The sequence below is a fragment of the Bos indicus x Bos taurus genome, chromosome 3 (genome assembly GCF_003369695.1).
Source record: "Bos indicus x Bos taurus breed Angus x Brahman F1 hybrid chromosome 3, Bos_hybrid_MaternalHap_v2.0, whole genome shotgun sequence".
NCBI classification, from domain to species: domain Eukaryota; kingdom Metazoa; phylum Chordata; class Mammalia; order Artiodactyla; family Bovidae; genus Bos; species Bos indicus x Bos taurus.
The window spans coordinates 58,949,860-58,976,953 of NC_040078.1; the positions used below are offsets into that span (position 1 = coordinate 58,949,860).

At 39.7% G+C, this 27,094-nt stretch overlaps 2 protein-coding genes across 2 annotated transcripts; both read left to right on the top strand.

Moving 5' to 3' along the window:
- The first annotated feature begins 723 nt into the window (after positions 1 to 723).
- BCL10 (BCL10, immune signaling adaptor) lies at positions 724 to 10,279 on the top strand. Its single transcript, XM_027536676.1, has 3 exons — positions 724 to 1,083; positions 6,680 to 6,968; positions 8,906 to 10,279. Exons 1-3 carry the CDS (start codon positions 1,027 to 1,029, stop codon positions 9,250 to 9,252), a joined length of 693 nt encoding a protein of 230 aa, XP_027392477.1. The 5' UTR covers positions 724 to 1,026; the 3' UTR covers positions 9,253 to 10,279.
- A 5,724-nt stretch (positions 10,280 to 16,003) lies between these two features.
- Positions 16,004 to 24,108, top strand: C3H1orf52 (chromosome 3 C1orf52 homolog). Its single transcript, XM_027536677.1, has 3 exons — positions 16,004 to 16,728; positions 17,362 to 17,560; positions 22,995 to 24,108. The coding sequence occupies exons 1-3, from the start codon at positions 16,249 to 16,251 to the stop codon at positions 23,066 to 23,068; spliced, it is 753 nt and encodes a 250-aa protein (XP_027392478.1). The 5' UTR covers positions 16,004 to 16,248; the 3' UTR covers positions 23,069 to 24,108.
- Positions 24,109 to 27,094: the final 2,986 nt, after the last annotated feature.

Consider the following 27,094-nt stretch of genomic DNA (forward strand, 5'->3'; position numbering starts at 1 on the left):
TGAGAATAGTGATTTGTTCATCAGGCTCCCCAGTATAACGGTAGAATGGTTACAGAATAAGATACCTACAACATATTAGTAAGGACTCAATACATGTTTTAGTAGTGTAAGATAATGATAAATTGGGTGTGTGCTGTGTGCCCAATACCTGTAAAAATCTTACAGATACCACGTCATTTAATTTTCACAGAGGCCCTGTGAAAGGTATGAAGTAGACAAATCTTCATTATACGGATGAATAAATGAGGAAACAGGTTGATAATAAAGTGACCAAAAAGATTGCAGACGTTAAATTAAGTGTTAAAGTGTTGGGACTGTAGGCGGTTTTTCTCTTTCATAAATTTAATACTGTTGATAGGCTGTGTACACGCGTCTCGTGTATGTGTACGCACGCATGTCAGTGTCTGACAAATAGTTTTAAAACGAGTGAGCAAGCAGCAACAGAAAATCGTTGGATAGGGTCTGGGAAAAGGGGAGGAACCATAAAGTACAGACAAGCAGAGACCCGACTCCACCTGTGAACTGTCTACGCAGGCGGCGACCGCAGGAAGGCAGAGCAGCTACGCACCCCACCCACGGAAACGATTCCCTTCGGGGAGGCCACCCGACTGCCACACGCTGACGCTCAGGAGGCTGTGGGCGGAGCCACTCCTGAAAGGCTCCGGCAGGGGGCGGGGACAAGGGTGTCCCGCAGGCTGGCTCTGATTGGCTGCTGTAGAGACTGGGCGGGCTCTCCCGGTGGCCCCCCCGAGGGGCGGTGCCTGCTCCTGGGCCTCCCGGAGAGAGAAGGATCCGGGGCTCCGGTCTCCGCTTTTGGACAAGGAGGTCTGTTGCACCCTCGGCTCTGCCGGAGGCGCCACAGTTTGACTTACTAGTCCATCGGTCCTCGACGGGGCAGCCCTCTCCTTCCCGACCCTCTCCGCCTCCCTTCTGCCCCTTCATTCGAAGGCCGAAGCCCGCAGCCTGGGCGGGGCGGCGCAGCCGGAGCTCCTGGACCCGGAAGAACCGCCATCTCCCGCCTCCGCCATGGAGCCCACCGCGCCGTCCCTCACCGAGGAGGACCTGACTGAAGTGAAGAAGGACGTGAGTAGCACAACCTTGCCCAGGTGCCGTCGCGGGCTAGGGGCGGGCGGGGGCTGGCTGCAGTACTGCGGGCGAGGAAAGCGGAAACTCGGAAAGCGTCGTAGTCCGAGTCGGAATTGGAGGAGGAGTCCGGGGTCTGAGAAGCGGAACGTCCAAGAACTGCAGGACCGCGACGAGCCTTGCATGCGAGGAACCTTGGTGGAAGTGACCTGCCCCCCGCTGACCTGTTAATCCACGTTTTAAATCAATAAAAGCAGGGCTTGGGTTTCTGAAACCTTGTTTAGTGGAGCGTTTCTTCACAGTCAGCTTCTTGCCCACTCTTCACTCATCCCCTGGTGATTTCACCCCAGATGCGCTTTGGAGCGGCGTTGCTAGGGATCGACGACTCAAGTTCATCCTTGAGTCAGACTGCCTTGGCTGCTGGCTCGACCTGGAGCAAAAGCTGGACCAGATAAAGCATCCCAAGCAGCGGAGCAAATACGTGAAACTTTTGCAAAAGGGGTTGGGGGAAGCTCGACAGCTGAAAGCACTACCTGGAATTCCCCTACTAAGGAAACACCCACGTATTTAAATTGAAGGAGTGGGGTGGGGGTGGGGGGAGAATACAAGAAGTCGAGAATTAATGTACAGGTAAACGTTGGAGATACTCGGTAGCTAAATTATGCTCTTCTCCTTGGATGCTGAAGTGCACAGAGCTTAGTATTTATTCGTAGAGAATGACTTTATTGAGGTCTGACCTGTTTCTCTTTTCCTTTGCTTTTAGTAACTTGTTTTGCCACATGAGACTTCTCAGAGAACCATCAAAACACATTATATTCAAATTAAAAACAACAAGAACATGAACTGTGTTCTGGCTTACCACTGCAGTACTTACACAAAATCATCTTTGTGAACTAGACAGAACAACAGCGTTTTAAATGTTTGCTTTTCCCTCACCTGTAAGGTTTATTGTGCTGTACTCATAATTACAGTGAGTAATTACAGAATTACTGTGAGCAATTCTGATAATGAATTAGCAGAAGGAAACTGGTTATGACTGGGACGTGTGCCTTAGTTTCCTCCTTCAACAGATAGTTGTGGAGCACTTATTTTATGGAAAGTACTGTTCGTAGGCCTGGGAAGATACAAAAAAAAAAAGTCACCCCTGCTTTATATTCTAGTTAAGACTGGGATATTGATAACTACTAAAGAACAAAAGAGTGTTGTGTTATTCAAGATTTGTGCCAGTAAAAACATGAACTTCAAGAGCTACGCCTGCTGTGTCACACAGTTGACAATGTTCCCAACAACCTCTAAGGCAGGTCATTGTCTTTCCCATTTTATAGTTGATAAGACAGGTAGTGAGAGGTTCAAATGAAAAGATAGAAAACATGTACATAAAAAACCTATACATAGAAAACCTGTACAGATGTGAAGGGAGGCTTCCAGGCCTTTATTTTTTCCCATCTGTTCATTGATACTTTCCATCTCCATGACTTCAATTTACAGCTGTATCGGAAATTCATAACCTTGGGGAATCATGAACAGGTTTCAGGACATCTGTGAAAAATAGTATGGGCACATTTTTTTCTTAGAAATTTTGTTCATGATATTTTCAAAGTGGTTTGTGACCTTTTCTTAAAATTATCATTCACATATTTGGACTTCCTTCCTTCTCATCTCTAAGTGCTTATTTCTAAATATCTACTGGAAATCCACTTTTATATCCTTCAGACTCCTCACTTTGTCTAAAATTGAATTTTTTATCATCCCTCCCCCAAAGCCAGTTGCTGTTTCTACTATATTCTCTGTCTTGGTGACTAGTGTACAGTTCTCCTTCTGTATCCATGGAGGATTGACTGCTGATACCAAATTCATGGATACCTAAGTCCCTTTTATAAAATGGTGTAATATTTGCATGTAACATTCATACATCTGCCCATATACTCTGAATCATCTCTAGATTACTTATAATACCTAGTATAATGTAAATGCTATGTAAACAGTTGACCCACACAGCAAATTCAAGTTTTGCTTTTTGAAACTTCTGGAAACTTTTTTTTTCCCAAATATTTTTGATACATTCTTGGTTGAATCTGAGGGTGCAGAATCTGCAGATATAGAGGACTTATCCACGTGGAAACTCCCATTTCTTTTTTTTTCAGGCTACCACTTCTTTACTGTATCACTTCTCCCTGTGTACCTCATCTAGTTGTTTCTCTCATCTTTGAATTTAGTTCAGTTTCATAAATATGGACTACACACTATTGTGAGGCTGATACTGCCATTGATTCTAACAGTTTAAAAATTAAAAACGAAGAAAAATTCTAGTTTGAGAATAGCTCAGCTTCTTGGGGCAGGAGAAAACATGTAAAATGATAATTGCGAATCACAAAATAATGATGAATTTTACATTCATCCGAAACATTATCTACTCGGCACTCTGCTAAGTGTAGGATATACAGAGTTGAACAAAATGTACCTGGTTCTTGCTTGCTTTTAACATGTGAGTTCTTAGGGTTGAAAACAAATGTATAATTTCAAATTATGGTAAGTACTGTGAAGGAGAGGAACAGGTGCTGAGACAATAACAGGATAAGAGGAGAAATTACTTGAGATAGGATGTTCAGGGAAGGTTATATTTAAACTGATTCCTGAAGAATATGACAGAACTGGGGAAGAACATTCTAGACAGAATAGAATTTGCAGTGGATCTAATGCAGGCAAGCTGTTGAGTGCCTTGAGGTGAAGTTAGGATGGTAGGCTAGGGCCAGATTATAAAGGGTCTTATAGATGGTAGTAAAGTGGAATTTTCTTCCCAAGTGTAATAGAGACTTATTGAAGAATTTCCTCTGCCTAATGTATGGGTTGGGGTGAGCAAAAGTGAGAAGAGGGCAACTAGTGAGGAGATTCTTGGACTTTATAGAGGTGAAAGATGATGGTGGTTTGGATCAGGGTACAGATAGTGGATATGGATGGAATAGGAGAATTCCAGACATTTTTTAAAATAGTAGTGATAAGACTTGGTGATGATTTGAATGTATGCGCTGAGGAAGATGAATATCAGCAAGATTTGGTGGGTGGGTGATCGAATGTGTCAGGTGGGTGGAAACAGAAAAGTCAAGGATGGGTTGAAGGTTTATAGCTTGTTGAATAGATGGTGGTACTCCCAAGTGAGTTTACAGTGTCAGAGGAAAAGGATAGAAGATAAATTTGGTTTTGGAATGTTGAAGTTCAAGTACCATTGGGATGTCTAGGGAGAAAGTCTGCATCACATAGCGAAATTTAGGGATCAACAACATATGGTAGAAATGAAACATGAGGTTTTCCAAGAAGTTCATCTTTTAAATCTGTTTTTCTCTCTCCTCATCCTGTCAGCTGAAATTCATGCACTCAGCATAATATATGTAAGATACGGCAGCAGTTGTCTAACTAGTCCCCTTTGACCCCAATTTTTGCTTCCCCCAGCCCTCTGTAAAACTTTTCTTATGGCTTCTTGTTTATAAGCCTTTGATGAGGTTTTGGCTACAGGGAAATATAATTTCCCCTACTACATACCTTTCATGCTTCTTGCTCAGGTGTGGCCTCTGTAAATTTCCCAGGTCCTAGAGGCAGAATAAGTTGTCTCTTCTATGCTTCTCCACTACTTGACCTATATCTTTTTTTTTTTTTTTCTGGGTCATATTCCATTATCTCACAATTACTAACTTGAGTTAATAATGTATTCTTCAACTGGACTATGTGCCCTTCGCATGCAGAATTTAAGTCTTGTTCATCTTTGCATATCCACTGTCAGCACTTGGCATATTAGGCATTTAGATATGTGAAATGTGTCTTGTGCGAATAAATAAATGTGGGAATTTAGTGGACTGAGAACTCTAGGAACCCCTTCACCTAAGCTACTTCTCTGCCACCATATACTGGAGTAAAGATTTTCCATTGCCTTTAGTTCATCTTTGTCAGTGCGAATCAAATTAGTCATCATTGGCATCATCACTAACATTTACTTATCACTTACATGTACCAAGCACTTTTCCAAGTACTTTACATATGTTAATATTACATATCTCATTACACTCAGATGAGGAAACTGAGGTCCAAAGGACTTAAGTTACCCAAGATCGCATATCTAGTAAATGAAGGAGCTATGTAATACAGCTGCTCACATCAAATTATTAATACCATTTATGGATACCCAGATCGATTTTTGGCTAATTAAGCCTCACTAGGCACTTGTCATGGAGAAGGAAATGGCAACCCACTCCAGTGTTCTTGCCTGGAGAATCCCAGGGACGGGGGAGCCTGGTGGGCTGCCGCCTATGGGGTCGCACAGAGTCGGCCACGACTGAAGCGACTTAGCAGCAGCAGCAGCAGGCACTTGTCAGGTGTGCATGCGTGCTAAGTTGCTTTAGTCTTTTCTGACTCTTTGAGACCCTATGGACTGTAGCCCTCCAGGCTCCTCTGTCCATGGGATTCTCCAGGCAAGAATACTGGAGTGAGTTGCCATGCCCTCCTCCAGGAGATATTCCCAAACCCAGGGATCAAACCCGTGTCTCTTAGGTCTGCATTGGCAGGCGAGTTCTTTACCACAAGTGCCACCTGGGAAGCCCTTGTCAGGTGTAGGCCTGTTTATGTGATTTTCTTTATTTCTTTAGTTTTTTTTTTTTTCAACATCCACTGTTTCTTTCCTCCCATACCTTTCTACCTCCCAAGACTGAGTTAGATTATCATCTTGCCAACTGACTCCAAAGACAGACACATTATGTTCCCCTTTAGTTTAGGCTCTTTTTCTTTCTCTCTCTCTCTTTTGGGGTTTTAGTCTAGAAAGATGCAAAGTTAATAACAAGAAAGTTATAAACCACGAGCCCTCTCCCTAAGTTATCCTCTCTGGCCCTGACTAATCATAGATTCCTTACTAAATGGAAACGAAAACGTCCAGTAACCTCTGCTCTCATCTTTACCTCTGAAGGCCCTCAGCATACCTCTCATTTCCACAGACCCAAGATCCCTAAAAGAGACTGGCCCCCTCCTCACAGTAGTTTGATCTTGGCTTATAGTTGTGGAGATGAGATCAGAGCGGGACGGAAGCAGTGAGGAATATCTATTCAGAGACCACCTATCTCTTTCCTCCTTCATCTTTTTTTTAGTGTATATAATTTTTTATTTATTTTTGTGCTGGGTCTTCATTGTTGCACAGGCTTTTTTCATGTTGCCCCAGGTGGGGGCTACTCTGTAGTTGTGGTGCACAGACTTCTCATTGTGGTAGCTTCTCTTGTTAGGGAGCGTGGGCTCTGGAGTTGCAGCACATGGCTCAGCAGTTGTGGCTCCCAGGCTCTGGAGCACAGGCTCAAGAGTTGTGATGCACGGGCTTAGTTGCTTCACAGATTGTGGAATCCTCCCGGACCAGGGATCAAACCTGTGTCTCCTGTATTAACAGGCAGATTCTTTACCTCTGAGCCACCAGGGAAACCCTGCTCACTCATCTTAATAGCAGGCCTTTAGTAGGGCTGAGCTTCCTGACTTCAGGATGTTTTCTCTTACCAGTCAGATTCCTAACTTACCATCAGTTGCCTGTATGACTTAGGTGTTACATTAAGCCATATTTTATTTCTTTCAGGCTTTAGAAAATTTGCGTGTATACCTGTGTGAAAAAATCATAGCTGAGAGACACTTTGATCATCTACGAGCAAAAAAAATACTCAGTAGAGAAGACACTGAAGAAATTTCTTGCCGAACGTCAAGTAGAAAAAGGGCTGGAAAACTGTTAGACTACTTACAAGAAAACCCCAAAGGACTGGATACCCTGGTCGAATCTATTCGACGAGAAAAAACACAGAACTTCCTAATACAGAAGATTACAGATGAAGTGCTGAAACTTAGGAATATAAAACTAGAGCATCTGAAAGGTAAGATATCTTAGGTATCCAAGAGTTCATTTAAATGTAACAATGCTTTTGTAAGTAGAATGCAGAACAGAAAACCCAGAAATGACCATTTTTGCTTTTATTTAAAAAGTTCAAAAAAAAAAAAAAAAAGTTCAAGCTTCAGCATTACATTTGATTTGCATTTTTTTAACCTTATTTGAGTTCATTACATTGGAAAAGTGAAGTATCGCTCAGTGTTCTGTATTTCTGTTCATTAACACTACATTTCGGAGAATGCAATGGCAACCCACTCCAGTGTTCTTGCCTGGAGAATCCCAGGGATGGGGCAGCCTGATGGGCTGCCGTCTATGGGGTCGCACAGAGTCGGACACGACTGAAGCGACTTAGCAGCAGCAGCAGCAGCAACCCTATATTTATAGAAAACAATTTCATAATGAAATCGCAGTATTTCATAGAAACACAGGAGTTTGTTTCTAAAGTTAATAGAATGCAAGATCAATCTGTTAAAAAGTAACCCCTGAAAATGCAGATCATAAATAAAGAACAGTGTATAGGTAAAGCATTTTACCTTTGATAAATTCTGGTGGTTTTTATTCTACCAGTTGATCATACAATAAAATAGTTGGCCTATGTTGATAAGAATCATGTTGTATAAATTATATGTGACTTTAAACACTAGAATCACACTCAGTCTGGCGAGATGAGAGAGGCATGAAACTGCTATTGATTAAGGGAGGAGCAAACTTACCCCTTGTTTCACCCTCACCCTGGAGCACACACTCACTGATTGGAATGCTATATAGAATTGTCTGCACAATTCAAATTCCCCTCTCCCCCAAGTCCCCCATTTTTTCCCCCGTCTCTCTCTACATAGCACTTAAGATAAATGTGAGTGTGATAACAGCTCTATTCCAGCTCTTTTAAGCACTAGGGAAACAGAAACAAGTAATTTAACTTTACCTTACAGAACTCAGTCTATAAGTCTGAGGCTGGAACACATGTGAAGTTTCCCCTTGAAACATATTTAAGAAAATAGTTTCTCTTCCATGGGACAGAAATGCTGACTGTATTGTGAGGTTGAAAAACTAATGGAAAAAAAATGACATACAGATGTGCTTTACAGACTTTGCAGGTGTTATACAAAATCTGTCAACTCAGAAACTTTTCTGTGCCTGTACACAGTTGGGTTGAATATTTGCTAAGCCTAACAGAAAGATAAATGCATTTGTATTTATTTCCACCATGAGGCTAATTGTTGACTATATCCTTTGGATATGACAGAATTTTTTGTTCAGAACAACCACTGCTCTTTAAGTAAAGTGGTAGGTTGAGAATCAGAACATTTTTTGTGTGATGTGAAGAGGAGACTTGGGTTCTACGTGTCACCTTAGCATGAAGTAATCCTGGAGTGTTGGGCATGACTTCAATGTTCTGGGCCTCAGTCTTCTCCTAGTGTCTCTCACAGTGAGAGGCTATCCCGGATGCCCTCCAGAATCCCTTCCACTTCTAATACTCCATGATTCAGGAATTGAAAGTACTTAACTTATAGAATTTTAGGATATATCCAGTTTTAACTTTATTTTTATTGGGTAAAGTTTTGTGTGTGTGTATACTAGAATGCCTAAAAATATTTTTTAGTTGTAAAAGCTATTTCTTATTCTATGAATAATTTTAGGAGCTACTTTATTTTTTCAGGTCCTTCAATGGTTAAGTATAAGTACAGAAATTAAATGTGAATTTTAGCATGTTATTTAGCTTCCTTGAGATTATTCACTTGTCTCAAAAATGTAAATAGCAGTATACTTCAGGATTGTCAGGAGCAGATAAAATGTGAAATGGATTATGACAATTTATAAACTGCTGTTTAAAATTTGTATAATCTTTAAAAAGTTCCAAGATGGGTGTGGATTCACATTTCCTAGTTACTTCTTATTTATATCTGAATAATTGTATTGTAGGACTGAAATGTAGCAGCTGTGAGCCTTTTCCTGATGGAGCCACAAATAACCTCTCTAGATCAAATTCGGATGAGAGTAATTTCTCTGAGAAACTGAGAGCATCCACCATCATGTATCACCCAGAAGGAGAATCCAGCACGGCCCCCTTTTTTTCTACCGATTCTTCTCTGAATTTGCCTGTTCTAGAAGTAGGCAGAACTGAAAATCCCACCTTCTCTTCAACTACACTTCCGAGACCTGGGGACCCTGGGGCTCCTCCTTTGCCTCCAGAGCTGCAATTAGAAGAAGAAGGAAACTCTAGTGAGATGTTTCTTCCCTTACGATCACGTGCTGTTTTGCGGCAATGACAGTTTACTGCCTTTTACTTTTTTTTAATGATGACAAAAAATATTGGAAAGGATATGAATCATAAAATTGCTACAATGACTTACTAATATTCATACATGTTTTATAAAATGCAACATAAACATACTTTGTAAATAGAATTTTCTAGAATAAAAGAAGCATATTTTTAGAGAGCTAAAGTAAGTGTTGATCATATTCAATGTTGATCATGTACTTTTCAGTATTTTCAAATTTCAAAAGTTTGAGATTTAGTGTTTTCACTCTCTTCATGTGTTAAGACTAACTTTAATAGACAACATTTCTCTATTTGAGAATAGAATGTTAGACTGTGAATGTTTCTTCCTTGTGAGTTTGCGCTAATAAGTTTCACAGTCTAATAGTCCTTTCCAACCATTCAGCAGTACATTTTCAGAATTAAGCTGTTTCCATTTGGTAATAAAGCCTATCACTACTGGGAAAACTGCCAGCAGACAGAAAAAAATCTTTTCCCCACCTAGTTGGCTTCCAGACACTTACAAAGTCCCCTTTTGATTCAGAGGGATAGCTAATGGAGTTTGAGCCAGCTAAGGTATCAATTTGCCAAAATACATGTCTTACTAATTTTACTAATAAATACTACTTCCTTAAAATTGTGACATTCTTTGCTTTATCATTTTTATTCCTAAAGAAAAATCTTGGCATAAACTTCAGTTATTACATATAATTTGATGAGATTTTTTAAAATACTTTTTTCTGTATTTTTTGTTCCCTTTTAATGAGGACCACTGTACAATTGAAATAATTAGGACAAAATGGTTTTTGTGTGTGTATATTACATTCTATTTTTAATACTATTTGGAACAAGCAGGTCATTTGTTCTATGACAAAGTATGACTTATTTTATAAATTTATAAATCTGCTTTCATTGTTTTCATTAAATTATAATTATCTATTTCCAGATACCTGTCTCATATATATTTCCATTACTTGGAAAAAGCAGAGATGGAAATATGCTATTGAAAATAAACATTTCTAAGTTGTAGTGCTGTATTTTGGAAGTTTCAATTTTTTCAATACGAAATACCTAGAACTATTTTTATATGTACCAATTTTTATAGGAAATATTACTTCAAGTTGTGAGATGAAGTTCATTTCTGAATGGACTGATGAAGTTATCAATCATGAAGAAGACTGGCATATTGGCTTTTAAATTTTTTTAAAGACTGGGGGATTTTTATAGTATAAACATTTTCCAAGGATTTTAGAGAAACATGTTTCACCTCCAGGATAGCATAATAAGATATTGGCAGTTGAAAAAAAAAAGTAGTGACATTATGTTTGAAGAAATCTTTTTAAAAAGCAGAAGTAGGCTTTTCATTTATTAAAATAAAATTTGATACGCAGTTACTTTTTTTTAAGTTTAAGATTTACTTGGAATCAAAGATCTTAATTTAGATATGCTGTAGCACCTATATTTATATTAATACTTTTCTTTCAGACTGTAGACTATGTAGGCAATAAAATTAAGGTTTTTGGGTTTTCAAATTTAGGCTTTTGGGTTTTCTGAATCCTATGAAGTCAGTTTTTTTCCTTTAAACACTGAAAACCAGCCGTTGCCAAAAATGTAAATTTGAATGGTAGTCTGACATGATAAGAGTGCAACTGGTTATTGGGTTGATTAATGCAGCAATGAAAAAGTTCACAGATACATTATCACTTAATATAAAAAAATACACCTTTGAGTTCACTTTTTAAAATTATTTTAAAAATTGAGAATTTATTTTCTAGAGCAGTCCTAGGTTTATGGAAAACTTGAGCAGAAAGTAGAGTTCCCATATACCCACCCCTGTCCCCTGTTTCCTATATTGTTATGTTCCGTCGCTAAGTCATGTCTGACTCTTTGAGACCCACACCAGGCTCCTCTGTCCTTCACTATCTCCTGGAGTTTCCTCACATTAATGCTCATTGAGTCAGTGATGATACCTAACCATCTCATCCTCTGCTGCCCCCTTCTCCTTTTGCCTTCAATCTTTTCCAGCATCAGGAATTTTTCCAGTGAATTCTCTCTTCACATCAGGTGGCCAAAGTATTGGAGCTTCAGCTTTATCATCAGTCCTTCCAGTGAATATTCAGGGTTGATTTCCTTTAGCTTTGACTGGTTTGATCTCCCTGCTATCCAAGGGACTCTTAATAAAAAGAGTCTTCTCCAGCACCACAATTTGAAAGCATCAATTCTTTGGTGCTCAGCTTTCTTTATGGTCCAAGTCTCATATCTGTACATGACTACTGGGAAAACCCCAGCTTTGACTATACAGACCTTTGTAAGCAAAGTTATGTCTCTACTTTTTAATACATTCTCTAGGTTTGTCATAGCTTTCCTTTCAATATTAAAAATGTTTTAAAATATATATACTTAATAATTACATAAAATATTGTTTGATGAATCATATAGTAGTACAATCAATATTTAGTTATACAATGATTATTGGGAAAAAAATAGCTATAGCTAACCGAGGAGCAAATCAATCTTTAATTGTTAAATGTACTCTTAGGAGGGTTTTCTGAAAGGAGAGCTAAATTTAAGCACAATTTGTGAGTAATTTTAGCGCTGCTCCTAAAGTCCTCACTCTGAACTTGACATTGTACTTAATTATCAGACAGTTGTCCTATGGTGGTTCTCAAACTTTGCTGCCCATTTTAGAATCACCTAAAGAGCTTTTAAAGATCCCAGAGCCAGGCTACACCCCATTGCCAATTAAATGAGAATGTCAGAATGTTTGGATTGTGAAAGACAGTCATCAGAAGTTTGTCAAAATTTCTAGGTGATTCCAATGTGCAAGAATGTTTGGAAACCACAGTCTTACTGGGTGCCAAATACTGGTGGCTTGGTGTTTCCACATGTGTGTTACTGTTTTCAGTGCTAATACCAACCCTGCAAGGAAGGCTTTATTGTTACTTTTTTTTGAACAGAGAAACAATCTCTTTAGAATTGAAATCTAGGACTGTTTGACTTTAAGATCAGTGTTCTTTCTATAACTCCATGCTCTTTTAAAAAAAATTTTTTTTCTATTTTTATTTGCTATTTTTTCATTGGAATATAATTGCTTTGCATAATTTTGTTAGTTTGTTAGTTTTTGCTGTAGCTCTCGTTATCATTTCTCAGATGGCAGGTAAAAGTGGAAACTGTATTTTTTCATTCATTAATTCAGTATTTATTGGTACCTATCATTCTAAGTACTGCACATAACAGCAATAAACAAAACAGACCAACTCTGTGTTCTCATAGAGAACTCGTATTCTAGTTGGAGGACACAGAAAATAAAGAAGCAAACTCAGATAATTCTAGCTGCCCCAGATACAAAATAGGGCGTGTATGAGCTAAAAAGTAACTTGGGCCAGAGTATAACAGCATGAGGGAACTCCTCTCAAAGCAGGCAACATTTGAGCTGAGCCTAAATCATAAGAAGGAAGGGGCCAGCTGTGTGAAGTTCTAGAGAGAAGTTTAGGCAAACTGTGTGGATCACAATAAACTGGAAAATTCTGAAAGAGATGGGAATACCAGACCACCTGACCTGCCTCTTGAGAAACCTGTATGCACATCAGGAAGCAACAGTTAGAACTGGACATGGAACAGACTGGTTCCAAATAGGAAAAGGAGTACGTCAAGGCTGTATATTGTCACCCTGCTTATTTAACTTATATGCAGAGTACATCATGAGAAACACTGGGCTGGAAGAAGCACAAGCTGGAATCAAGATTGCCGGGAGAAATATCAATAACCTCAGGTATGCAGATGACACCACCCTTATGGCAGAAAGTGAAGAAGAACTAAAGAGCCTCCTGATCAAAGTGGAAGAAGAGAGTGAAAAAGTTGGCTTAAAGCTCAACATTGAGAAAGCTAAGATCATGGCATCTGGTCCCATCACTTCATGGGAAATAGATGGGGAAACTGGCTGACTTTATTTTTCTGGGCTTCAAGATTGCTGCAGATGGTGATTGCAGCCATGAAATTAAAAGACGCTTACTCCTTGGAAGGAAAGTTATGACCAACCTAGACAGCATATTAAAAAGCAGAGACATTACTTTGTCAACAAAGGTCAAGGCTATGGTTTTTCCAGTGGTCATGTATGGATCTGAGAGTTGGACTATAAAGAAAACTGAGTGCTGAAGAATTGATGCTTTTGAACTGTAGTGTTGGAGAAGACTCTTGAGAGTCCCTTGGACTGCAAGGAGATCCAACCAGTCCCTCCTAAAGGAGATCAGTCCCGGGTGTTCCTTGGAAGGACTGATGATGAAGCTGAAACTCTAATACTTTGGCCACCTGATGTCAAGAGCTGACTCATTTGAAAAGACCCTGATGCTGGGAAAGATTGAGGGCAGGAAGAGAAGGGGACAACAGAGGATGAGATGGTTGGATGGCATCACCGACTCAGTGGACATGGGCTTGGGTGAAGTCCAGGAGTTGGTGATGGACAGGGAGGCATGGTGTGCTGCAGTTCATGGGATCGCGGAGTCGGACACGGCTGAGCAACTGAACTGGACTGAACATCGAGTGCAGAAGGCCTGAGGCAAGAATAAGCTAGTGAGGACAGTACAGGCAGGATTGTAAGAGGGATGAGTAGGGAATTCAGAAGCCTGGATTGAAAAGTAAGATTTCACTATCAAGTAAGATAGTGAGGAGCAGATATGGAAGGATTTATAAACCATTGTGAGAAGTTTGAATTTTCTTCTTTCTTTTTACTATACTGAAATAAAAGGTGTATTAGAGACTAGTATAGGCTTCCCAGGTAGCTTACTTAACTGGTAAAGAATCTGCCTGCAATGCAGGAAACCCCTGTTCGATTCCTGGGTTGGGAAGTGAAGGAAAGTTACACGGCTCAAAATAGCCCGGAGTTAAAACTCTTCTCTGGGTCCTCCCCACCATCCTATGCCAAATAAAGAACTCTCTCACCCGAAGGAAAAAAATGGACCTTAAGGCTGATTACACCCAGCTCCCAGCTGGTCCCAGCCTCTGGCCGATCTCCAGAATTCCTTGCCCCAGTCTTTTAAGAGACAACTACTCCGAACAACCCTGGAGAAGAACAGGCCCCCTTAAGACAGTAGATTTCCACATATATGCCTCTATATACACTTACTCTTTTCTTGGGTTAGTGCTGCAGCTCACTAATCTGACTGCTGCCCCTTCTCGCCTCATTAAAGGTGATCTGTACCTGTAAAGTGCAGGTCTCATTCTTTTTCTGAACCTCACCTTCTCTAACTCCCTTACCCTGCAGGAAGATCCCCTGGAGAAGGGATAGGCTACCCACTCCAGTATCCTTGGGTTTCCCTGGTGGCTCAGCTGGTAAAGGGTCCGCCTGCAATGTGGGAGCTTTGGGTTCGATCCCTGGGTTGGGAAGATGCCCTGAAGGAGGGCATGGCAACCCACTCCAGTATTCTTGGGCTTCCTTTGTGGCTCAGCTAGTAAAGAATCTGCCTGCAATGCAGGAGACTTGGGTTCGATTCCTGGGTTGGGAAAGATCCCCTGGAGAAAGTAAAGGCTACCCACTTCAGTATTCTGGAGTAGAGAATTCCATGGACTGTATAGTCCATGGGGTTGCAAAGAGTCGGACACTAAGCGTCTTTCACTTTTCACTTTTCTGGAGGGGCTGGAGGCTATGTCCGAATGACCAATCCCCAATAAAACCTCTGGAGACTCAGGCTCTGGTGAGGCTCCCCTGATGGCTCCGTGCAGGTTGTCACATATCTTTGCTGCAGAAGTGAGCATTGTCTACAACCTCCACTGGGAGAAGACAACCAGAAGCTCTGCATGTGGAAGGCTCCAGCATTCTATCCCTTACATCTCTTCCCTTGGTTAATTTTAATCTGTATTCTTTGGCTACAAAAACCATTGTTGTATAGTTGCTAAATAATGTCTGACATAGGCATCCTTATGTGAGGTCTGTGAATGCATACCACTGATACCAACTTTACACTGATACCAACTTTATTGCCTTCATGTGTGTATCATTCTAAGTTCCCCAAAAGTCAAAGATTTCTAGTTTCCCTGGTGGCTAAGCAGGTGGTTATGTCATTTACTAAAAGGGAGGGACACAAATGTAGAAGCAAATTATATGGAAAAACAATTTACTGATCTTTAAGTGGGTGTTTGAGACCTGGCCTTAGGGAAAGTTTAAGAGATAAGTAGAGAGGTGTGGTTCAGAGCTTGCCTTGCAGAGACTGGATTTGGAGACCCGGCTGTTGAAGTCACAAGCATTCCAGCCCTGGGATTTCTTTGGAAAGAATGATGGTAAAGCTGAAACTCCAGTACTTTGGCCACCTCATGCGAAGAGTTGACTCATTGGAAAAGACTCTGATGCTGGGAGGGATTGGGGGCAGGAGGAGAAGGGGACGACAGAGGATGAGATGGCTGGATGGCATCACTGACTCGATGGACGTGAGTCTGAGTGAACTCCGGGAGTTGGTGATGGACAGGGAGGCCTGGCGTGCTGTGATTCATGGGGTCGAAAAGAGTCGGACACGACTGAGCGACTGATCTGATCTGATCTGACTTGCAACTCTGTAACACCTGGTTAGTAGGTGTTGCTGAACGATGGTATAGTACGTTGGGAACCATCAACACTTAAGGGCCATACAGAGCAAAGCCAGCACGGAGGAGGCTGACAGTAAGAAGCCATAGCGTTTGGAGGATCCCTCAGAGTGGTGTGATGCAATACAAGAGAAGTTCCAACAAAGAAGGTTGTTCAGAGTGCGCTGGAATGAGGTGAAGCAGGAGAGAATTCTGCTTGACCACTTACCCACAGAAGTCTTCCATGACGACAGAGGGGACGAGTAATTTTATTTTGAAGAAGAGATGCTGTACAAACAGGAAGAAATCCCGGTCTCACTGGGCAAGGGCTTTAAGGTGACAGTGAAAAGAAATTTTTTCAGCTCTTCTCTGCCTTTAATAAAGTCTTACTGTATTTGAAAGTTTGGTTGAGACTACCGTCTCAGGATCTGTCCCTTTTCAAGGCCTCTCATTAATGAGCATTAGAACTCCCTGTTTAGGGACGTGCGGCCAGCCTTCAGCCTCAGTCCCCGAAGCCGGGCGCAAAAACGCGACGCAACCGCCAGGGGGCGCAGACCTCGGGCCCGTCAGCGAGACTTGGGGCGGGGTCAGCTGCGGGGCGGGCCCTGGAGTGACTTCCGGTTTCCGGCGGAGCCGTGGGCGGACCCGTGCCGCAGTCATGGCAGCGGAAGAGAAGGATCCTCTGAGCTATTTCGCCGCATACGGCAGCAGCAGCTCAGGCTCCTCGGACGAGGAGGATAACAGCGAGCCGGAGGAAACAAGTCGTAAGGGTCAAGATACAGCGAAGTCTGCCGGCGGCTATGGGAACAAGGCGGAGAAGCGGCTGCCTGGACCAGACGAGCTGTTCCGGAGCGTGACTCGCCCGGCCTTTCTTTACAATCCGCTCAACAAACAGATAGACTGGGAGAGGCATGTCGTCAAAGCTCCAGAGGAGGTGAGGTCCCCGACCCCGTTTCTCGATCTTGGTCCCAGCCTCCGCCCCCTTCCTCCTGAGCCCCGTCTTGGGGACCAGCTGTCCGCCCCTCACACGCAGTCACGCCCTGCGGGATGCCGCACCACCCTCTCCCACTTCCAGCCCTGGGGAGCCCGGGCCCCTTTCCCCCAGCCTGGTGGGTGTCATACTGGACCCGCAGCCCCCACCCCCTTGTGAGGAGACCCAAACCTCCACACTCGGTGCCCTGACCCCGCGCGGCGAGGACTAACGGTGGTGACTCCCCCGCCCCCTGCTGCAGCTTCTCCCCGAGACCCCTTCCCTTTGACGCCGAAGTGCCTGCGGTGCTGCCTCCAAGACAGTGTCTGCTGCAGCCTCCTGAAGGGGTCAGCCTTGGCGTAGTATCTGAGACTGGATTCTTCTTTGGTAACTAAAAGTTATTAGCTTTATTCGTACAGGGAACCCTTTGGCTTTTCACTTAACAGTATTGTGATTTTGATGGAAAAATGTGTCTTTAAACCTTAAAAAAAAAAAGTCAACCTGAATAGTAAGCGAACGGCAGGGAGTTGCATGTGCCCACATCGATTATAGAAACCTCGGGTCGTCACAGTGCTTCTTAATGTGTTTGCTTAACAGCCTCCAAAGGAATTCAAAATATGGAAGTCACACTATGTACCACCTCCGGAGACCTACTCTACAGAGAAGAAACCTCCCCCTCCAGAGCTGGATATGGCAATAAAATGGTCTAACATATATGAGGACAATGGTGATGATGCCCCACAGAATGCTAAGAAAGCTAGGCTTCTACCAGAAGGGGAAGAGACAGTGGAATCAGGTAAGGAATGTCAGATTCCAGTGGTAATACCTTTTGATCCCTGTGATGAATTTTAAAAGAACGAGATATTTAATGAATGAAATTTAAATCTATTGAGTTAAACTGATTATGATGGTCTTTGGATATCTTTTGCTCTGTTTTTGAGAAAGGTCATAAAATATTCAGGATTTAAAGTGAAATCTTTGATATCTCAACCAGTATTATGTGTGATATATGATGTCTTATTGTTAGAGCAACGTGAGTTACTTCATAAACTCTTTGTTGTAATCACAGTTGTGAAGTGGTGAAGGTTTTACTTTATATCAAAGCAGTTGTGCTTTAGAGCTAAAATTAGTGTCACAAAATGAATTTCTTACCGTTAATACATAATGATTAAAAATAGTAGTAAATAATGACTTAGTTGTCTTGCCTTAGTTCTAATATTGTAATTCCATCTCTTGCTTGGATTTTAAGTGTTAGGTAGTTAGAATAGGAAAAAGGAGTCATAAGTAATCTCAGTAATCTCTGCTTCCATACTTTTACCCACTCCACCTTCTGGCCTCACTTGCTTAAAACCCGTCACAGCAGCAGTCCTCTGTGATAGACTGCCTTTTTCTCTCCCTCATTTCACATGGCCCCCTTGTAGTAGTTTATGTGCTCAGTTGCATCCGACTCTTTGCAGCCCCATGCACTGTAGCCTGCCAGGCCCCTCTGTCTATGGCATTTTCCAGGCGAAAGTACTAGAGGGGGTTGCTCCTAAGATCTTAAAATTCAGCACTGAATAGACCAAGCTGTGTAATGGTTCCATACCTTTAATGTTCCATACATGTTTCACCTTAGTCTGTGGTTAAATGTCTGTTCCTCTGTACCCTGTCTCACATGCATGTGCATGCTCAGTCACTCAGTCATGTTCCACTCTTTTTCATGTCCAACTCTTGGCGACCTCATGGACTGTAGCCTGCCAGGCTGCTCTGTCCACGGGATTTCCCAGGCAGGAATCCTGGAGTGAGTTGCCATTCCCTTCTCCAGGGCATCTTCTCCACCTGAGTCTCCTGTGTCTCCTGCATTGGCAGGTGGAGTCTTTACCCACTGAGCCACCTGGGCTTCCCATGGATGGCACTTAGCACTTTTTTTATGTGCTGTTTGTTCATAAGTCTGTCTCCTTTATAAAAATGAGTTTCTTAAATACCAGGATCCAGGGGTTATTTATGCTTGTATTTCCATTTGTAGTACATTTTAAGTATTTAATGGATTATTGGACTAAATATTTTTGACTGTCATTTTTATGGAAGAGTGTGCCGTTTTCTTAAACAAATTTCTGATCTTCCCATAATACAAGTGCTACTTTACTTAGCTCCTTTATAACTGTAGAGAATTTTCTTGTGAGAGAAAGGGTAACAAACTGGTAGAAGGTCTTACTCCAGTTTTTGTTTGTTTGCGTTTTTTAAGGAATAGGATATTTATTCAGATCTAAAGTATCTTTTCACAAAATTAATACTTGTCAATTCCAAATGGAAAAAAACAGTAACTTTATTTTGGAGTTACTTCATTGTAGAGAAGCCTGGAAGACACAATTTTAATCAAGTGATTGAACATCGTAAGTAATAGGACAAATCAAAACTGAGTGTCACTTGAACACAGCATCACGTTGGTGACATTCCTGTCAAACGCAAACATATCCAAATTGAAGGATATTCCACAAAAGAATGAGCTGGGTCTTCAAAAGTATCAAGATCATGAAAGTCAAAGAAAGATTAAAGAAACAGTTTTAACTAACCCTAAAGAGATGAACAGTTAAATGCAGTATACACTCTGCAGTGTATATTCTCTTTCATTTTTTTTTTTTTTTTACTATAAAAGATATTACTCTCCAGTTATGATTCTACCTGGTTTTTCCATTTCTTTCATGACTTCTGGTGTGAATTAGAAATCACTAGTGAAGGCATATTTTCAGTAAATGGCATCTCTTTGGAGATGCCAAATGAAGTGGACATTTAAAATGCCTCATATTTTATAATAGTTTTATATAGTTAATAAAAAGCACTTTTGCATAAATTACGTTTAATCCTTACAACCCCTGTGAAACCATTAGGGAAATGTCAAAACGAAAGCTTATGTGACTTGTCCAAGGTCACAAAACTAGACAATGCCAAGCTCTAAAATACTACTTTTACATAAGTTTTCTAGTTTATTACTCTTAGCAACCTAGTACAGAGTTAGTACATTTGTTATTACTGTTTGTAGACAAGAAAACAGTTGCAGCTTAAAGAATTTGCCTAACTTCACACAAGTAGGAAGAGACAGAATAGGAATCAGATTTTTAAATGGAAATGATGCTTTATTAAATTGGGGTTTAGTCTCTTGATGTTTTCCAAGCCAGAGTGCTTGAGGAGTAGCTCTCCTGTGGGAAGAATTGGCAGTAAGGCCATTAGAGTTGATATTCAATCCGGGGTGTCAATAGGCTGGTGTTCGTCTATCTTTGTTCCTGTGTGGAAAAGCCTAGGCTTATATACCAGGACAAACAAGTAGAAAGAATTATCTTTTTTTCCAGCTTGCCTTTTAAATTCAGATAGAAGAAAATATGTGTCAGATAATGCTGCTAGTCCCATGATAATTTCTGACCTTTTGATCACAGGATGGCCCTCCACTAGGAAGTGGATGTTGGCAATGTCAAAACACAAAAGGATCCCAGTGCTCAGCCAGCTTAAAGCTGGATTATGAGATTGAAAGATAATACTGAAATCTTCAATTCTGACTTCGATGTTGGTTGTTGAGTATAACTATCCTTTTTTTGTAATAAATACCTTCCTTCTTAGAAGTGATTTTTGCCATTTTAGTCTCCTGTGCCATGTTAACAAGTCGACTTCCCATCATCTTTTTTTAGCTTTTTTTAAAATTCATAAAATATCTTGTATTAGAAGTTCCACACTCTTAAATTATCTCATTTTTTAGATTATCAGATAACTTTGATTTTACTTTTCTTCTCATTTTCTTTGGCGTCTTTTTACCAGTTAACTCCTTCTAGATAGAAGAAGCTGGGAAAAATTCAGAACTCGTTACAGAGCCTTACTACTTACCAGCACTTGTTTAAAGAATTTATAAAGTTAGTTTCTGTCAATAATTTAAACTTGTTTGCTTCAAGTGATGTGAATTCCATATAAAACAACTGCTTCCTTACTAGTGCATCTGTAGTATATAGCACAGAGTAAGAAACTCAGTGAAGTTGATTAGACACTTCAAGTTTCTTTTTTTTTCCCTAAGGCAGTGCCTTGTTATATCACTAGATGGCATTAGCTCTTCTGTTCAGCAACTGGTAGGAAGTTATTTTTCTAGCCTCAGTAGTTTGTTTTTCTTGTTATTCAGTAAGTGTATTTGTAGTAAGTGACAGACTAAAAGCAGAAGTGTCTCAGGATCATCTTTTTAGAATATGTTAGCAGTGCATTTTCTAGTAGAGTTTAAAAGTAATTTCAATTTTTATATTACTAGTGAAAAGAATCTCAAAAGTCAGGCATGGTGATAATTAAAATCCAATTAAAAAACAAAGACCTTGGCTGGTTTTGAAGATGCATTACCTGCTTTGATACTAATTATTGTCCATATCAACAAAGGAAATATTCTGAATTTGGTAGTTATCGGAAGGGAATTGAAGGCTTGGGGGGGGGTTGTTTGTTTGTTTTAATTTATTTATGTTTGGCTGAGTTGGGTCTTAGTTGCCTCATGCAAAATCTTTTTTTTGTGGCGCTTGGACTCTAGTTGTGGCACATGGGCTCAGTAGTTGCCATGTGAGGGCTTAGTTGCTCAAAGGCAGGTGGGATCTTAGTTCCCTGATCCACATCCCTTGCATTGCAAGGCAGATTCTTAACCACTAGACCACCAGGAAAGTCCCGGCTTAAAATTTTAAGTTTATTTTTCCCATAATGAGTTTGTGATCCGAAAAACAAATGAACAAACAAAACAGAAGCAGACTCCTTGATAAAGAGAACAAACTGGTGGTTGCCAGAAGGGAAGGAGTTAAGGGGACAGGTGAAATATGTGAGTGGGATTAAGAGGTACAAACTTCCAGCTATAAAATAAGTTAAAGCACAGGGATGTAATGTACAGCATAGGCAATATAGTCAATAATACTGTAGTAACTCTGTACGGTGACAGGTGATAACTAGACTTATTGTGGTGATCATTTCATAATGTATAAAAATATCAAATCACTATGTTGTACACCTGAAACTAATGTTAGTGTCAACTATAATCCAATTAAAAAAAAGAGTAGTGACAGAACTCCTCAGTCTTTATCAGAAGAATATAAAAAAATAACATGTAAAAATGACTGTAAAGTCATTTTGTAAATGTGAAGTGTTGAGTAATAACAGTGACATTGGCATTGTTCTCTTGACTGTTAATAATAAAAGGGAAGTTGGAAAAAAAGAGTCTATGTTCTATATCAGTTGGCTTCCCAGATTTTTTAATAGGAAGTCTCCTTTCAGCATCAAAACATTTTTTTATAGGCTACCACATGGGTAGTTATTGAACTTTGAGTATCTCTTGATTGAGAAATAAAGTACAAAGAATTCAGTAATGTGCTTAAAATAAATTTGTACTTTATAAATCATAACATCTCCTACGTGTACTTTATTCCATCTGTGTGGAGTTCTTAAAATAATGCCACACATTTGTTCAAGGATGGGAACTAACAGCTGCTCTGTGCTACCCTGTATTTTGTTGAAATGTGTAGCTGGATTGTTTTAATTGAATAAAAGGGTCCACTGTTTCAGATTTTACAGTATTTTTATTTATTAGAAATTTTCTGTGACTACAGATACTAATACCATTTTCGACAAGTGTAAAGAACATGGTTTTAATGTGAGGTTCTTCTCCCCTCCCCTCTCCCAATTCTCCATAATACGAAGGGGGGGAAGAAGCCTGTTTTTTCTTGCCATTGGAATATTCTGACTCTCCTGGGAATGGGGGAGAAAGTAGAACTACCTACATAGGACAAAATTGAAAATACAGTTTCAGTGAAACATCTACCTGTGAGTGCTTTTTTAACTTCAAAAAGTAAGTGTGGGGGTGGGGATGGGGAGATGAAATAGGGAGGGGAGTTGTTTGTGGAAGAGAGAAGGCAGATTAGAAGGGAAAGACTACCAGATAGTCACTTAAATAATGTCATGGTAAAATTGACATCTTCTTTTGTAAAAAAACAACAGAAAATATCCCATTTTTAACATGTAGATTATGTATTAAATATTCACCATGTATATACTGTAGAATATTTGAGAATAGCTTTATCAGAACAAATTTGATTTTCTTACTGTCAGCTACCTTTAAGTTTTTATTTTTTATTGGAAAACTTTGAAAGAAACATTAGTTGAGGATGATGATTTTGTTATAGTCAATGAAATTTTAATGTTTAATATTTTTTTAAAGTTACTGATTGAAACTCTTCCTTTCCTATTTAAAGATGATGAAAAAGATGAGCATACTTCTAAGAAGCGCAAAATAGAACTGGGAGAACCAACAAAGAAGAAAAAATAGACAAGAATGACAAGAATCTTTGGACTGCAAAACTTGTTGAAATGGGTCTTTTTGGCAAATTAAGTTGATACTGTAAATTACTATGAAACAACATCTCCATGAAAATATATGTTAATTAACTAATGAGTATTCTTGCCGGAACTTTCCACTGTAGAATTCATTTTTTATTTAAAAATATGTATTTAAAACTGAAATGGTGACTTGTGATTGTGTAATTGACAATGCTTGGAAGCATTCTTGCTACCGCAGAATTGGTGACATGCTTTGAGTTTCATCCCAAGTTGACATGCCAGTGTTCTATGAACCTTTTATAAAGGAGTATATTTTTAAAGTAAATATATTGTAATGTACTGTGATCTTGTAGGGTGCTTTTCAGCAGTGTTTGTACAGTGTAAATAGATCATGGAAATAAATTTACCGATATTACTGCATAACATTAACATTTGAATATCTGTGACAAGTACCCTTTTTGCCATGTGACCTTCTCATAGTGGCTGTTTCCATTTTGGAAGTGCCTCCCGTGTTCTAGGTGCTTTGTGCATGTATTATCTCTGATCTGTAGCCTAATAAAGCAGGTATTAGTAGCCTCATTTTATAATAGAGATTAATTTATCCAAGGTTACACAGCTAGTGAGCAGTGGATTTGGGATTTAACTCAGAACACTTGAACTCTGGAAATCACACTAAACCACATATCTGGCAATCTGCATTTAGTCATCTTTTAGGAACTGCAGTTGCCATATTTTCCAGGTAGTCTTCTGTGGTAATCAGGGGAGATCTCCTCTCCTGGTTATATTACTGCACTTATCACATACACCTTATGTTATGATCTTTTGTTAATTTGCCTCTTAAATAGTAAGCTTGCCAGAGATAAGGATCTTCTACAAGTTGCTAGATGTAGCAAATGAAATTATAGCACAACCAGTTAAATTTGAATTTTAAATAAGCAATTGATGTTCTAGTATATGTGATATTTGGGACATAATTATACTAAAAGTTTGTTTATCTGAAATTCAAATATAACAGCCTCTTCTATTTTATCTGGTAACCCTACTTCTATGTGTTTTCTTTATGCAGCTCCTATTTTAATGCTCTGCATATGATAATAAAATCAACGAGGGGTATTTAGGGAGATGGTAACCTTAGATTTGACTTACACAGTCCAAAATGCAGTGCAGTTGTTTATAACATTTTGAAACATAAAAAGGAAAGGTTATGTACTCCATCAGTCTTTCCATGATTCTTATGCCTTTTAAAAGATAGGAGTTATAGGACTTTATTGAGTTTTTAAAAATCCCCAGTCTGAATATTTTCCTCTATACTGAAAACCAACATTCAAAAAACTATAAAATTTGTTGAGAGCATAGATGAAGTAGATTAAAGTTTGTAAAAGTCGTTAAAAGGATGCTAGTCACAGTGTTTTGTGAATTGAGGAAGGGACATGAGTGTGATAGCTTCCACAGTATCTTAAACTTAAAAATCCAATTCTACAGCTGTTTATTCTCTAGGTTGATAACTATCTGAATTCCAAAGTTGAATGATACAGCATGAATCCTTTTGCTTGAAGTCTTTGTGCCTGAATAACTAGGAGGGCAATGGTATCATGTACCAGGGAGTGACATCACCTGGCAAAACATAAGTCCCATGTGACAAATGGGAATTATAAGGTTGTGATTCCCAAGTCTGGAAAAGTCTATGGTCAGAATTCATGCATCGATGGAACAGATATCTCAGAAGATACTGAAATAAAAGGTTTAAAGAACTATCATGAAAACAAACTACAGAAAAATGCCCACCAAGCCAGTGTCTGAAAATCTTTTTAACCTCTTTTTATCATTTACTGTTTCAACTCCTAACTTCCATTATTCAGTTTGTGATGGAGAACAAAGGATCACTAGATCAGTCTTTAGTGGTTCCTTGAGCTTCCTATCTAGAAGGTAGCAGAATGGGGGAGGTGAGAAACAAACACAGCTTTTTCTTGGAGGAGGCGAATGTTCTAATATTTTATCTATAGGACAAGTAGTTATTACACTTGTGAGATTATTAAGCAACTGATGGCAGATGTGCACCTATGTGAAAGTGAAAAAAATGAAAGTGTTAGTTGCTCTGTCGAGTCCGACTGTTTGCAACCCCACAGACTGTAACCCACCAGGCTCCTCTGTCCATAGAATTCTCCAGGCAAGAATACTGGAGTGGGTTACCCATTCCCTTCTCCAGGGCATCTTCCCAACCCAGAGATAGAATCTGGGTCTCCTGCAGTGTAGGCTGATTCTTGACCATTTGAGCCATGAGGGTGACCTATGTGAGTACAGGTCAAACCAGTTTTTGGTTTTGTTTTTGTAATAAAAAGGTTTTTTTAGTATTTTTTAAATTGGAGGATAATTGCTTTGCAATGTTCTGTTGGTTTCTGCGGTACATGAATCAGCTGTAAGTATGCATATATCTCCTCCCTCTCTAGCCTCCCTCCCACCCCACCCCCATCTCATCCTCTAGGTGTCATAGAGCACCAAGGCTGAGCTCCTTGTGTTATTCAGCAGCTTCCCACGTTATTTTACACATGGTAATGTACATATTATGGAGATACCTTTAAAAAAAAGCTAGGAATTAAACTACCATATGACCTAGAAATCCCACTACTGGGCATATATCTTGAGAAAACCATAGTTCAAAAAGACATGAACCTCTGTTCATCACAGCACTATTTACAATAGCCAGGACATGGAAGCAACCTAGATGTCCTTCAACGAATGAATGGATAAAGAAGTAGTACGTATATATAATGGAATATCAACCATAAAAACAAACCAGTTTTAGGAAGGGGAAAGAATTTAGGAAGAAGGAGGCTAAATATTGAGATTTTAGAGCAGTCTGACTCAGCCATTTATGGTATCTCAGGTTTCTTTTCAAAATACGGCCAAGTAACTGAAGGGGAAAGGAGCTTGCTTATGGGTTGCTTCACCTGTAGAAATATTCCTGGTTGGAAAATTGACTTTTCACTTCCCTCTCTAAATCTACCACCACATCAGAGAGTAGATTTTTTTTTTTTTCCTTTTTTCTCCCCTTCAGAAATGCCCTGGGAACATGTTTAAGAGTCCATGTGGGTAATGTAGATAAGGAGCTATTTGGTTCAAACACCCAGTGGAGAAGGATCTAAAGATCCATGAAGATTAGAAAAACCCTTTATTCAAGTTGCTTCTGTTTTAGAAATCAAGTCACTTAATGTTTCTGATTGTTTCCTCATCTTTAAGATGAGTACGTTAAGTTACATCAGGCATGGACTTCATTTGGGCAAAGAAGGAATTTTGAGAAAAGAACTAAGCTTTTTGGGGCCGTATTTTAAAACTCAAAGTATAAATAACTTTATAGATTTTTATGAAAAACATTCTAACTGGAATCAAAGATCATTACTGAGGAAAATGACCCTTCTTTTTAGCCATTAAAATACTAACTTGGACTTGCTTCTAATCTTAACCCTAATGCTGTGTAGTGCTTTTGAATTCACAAAGTTCAATCATATAGTAGTATTTTATTTGCCAAAAACCTAATGGAGTAGGTTTTATAAATTCTAAATTAGAGAATGAAAGACCCAGCAAGATGAAACAATATACCCATAAATGCACCAGAACTTAGCTTCAGAGCTCAGGCTAGAAGCTGCATCCCATTTCATGCAAAATTTATGGAGTAACTATAGTGCAAGGCATTATAAGAATAAAGGACTCATCTTCATTTTGGATGAAAGCTCCTCTCGGCCATGGAGAGGACAGATACGTAGGATGCAAGTCAAGTCAGAAAGGCTGGTTGCTGTAGTCCAAATAGTGACAAGTGTCTGAATGAACTAAGGCACTGGAGAAATTTGAGAAATTTACAGTGCTTAATTGGATATAAAGACTGAGGTCTCCTTTTATTGTAAACTATATACTTTTAATTTAAATGTAAATGTAGCAATACAGGTTTAGACATGACCTATATATAAAACATATTGCCATACAATTCAGTTAGAAACAAAGACCCACTGAGATATTTGAA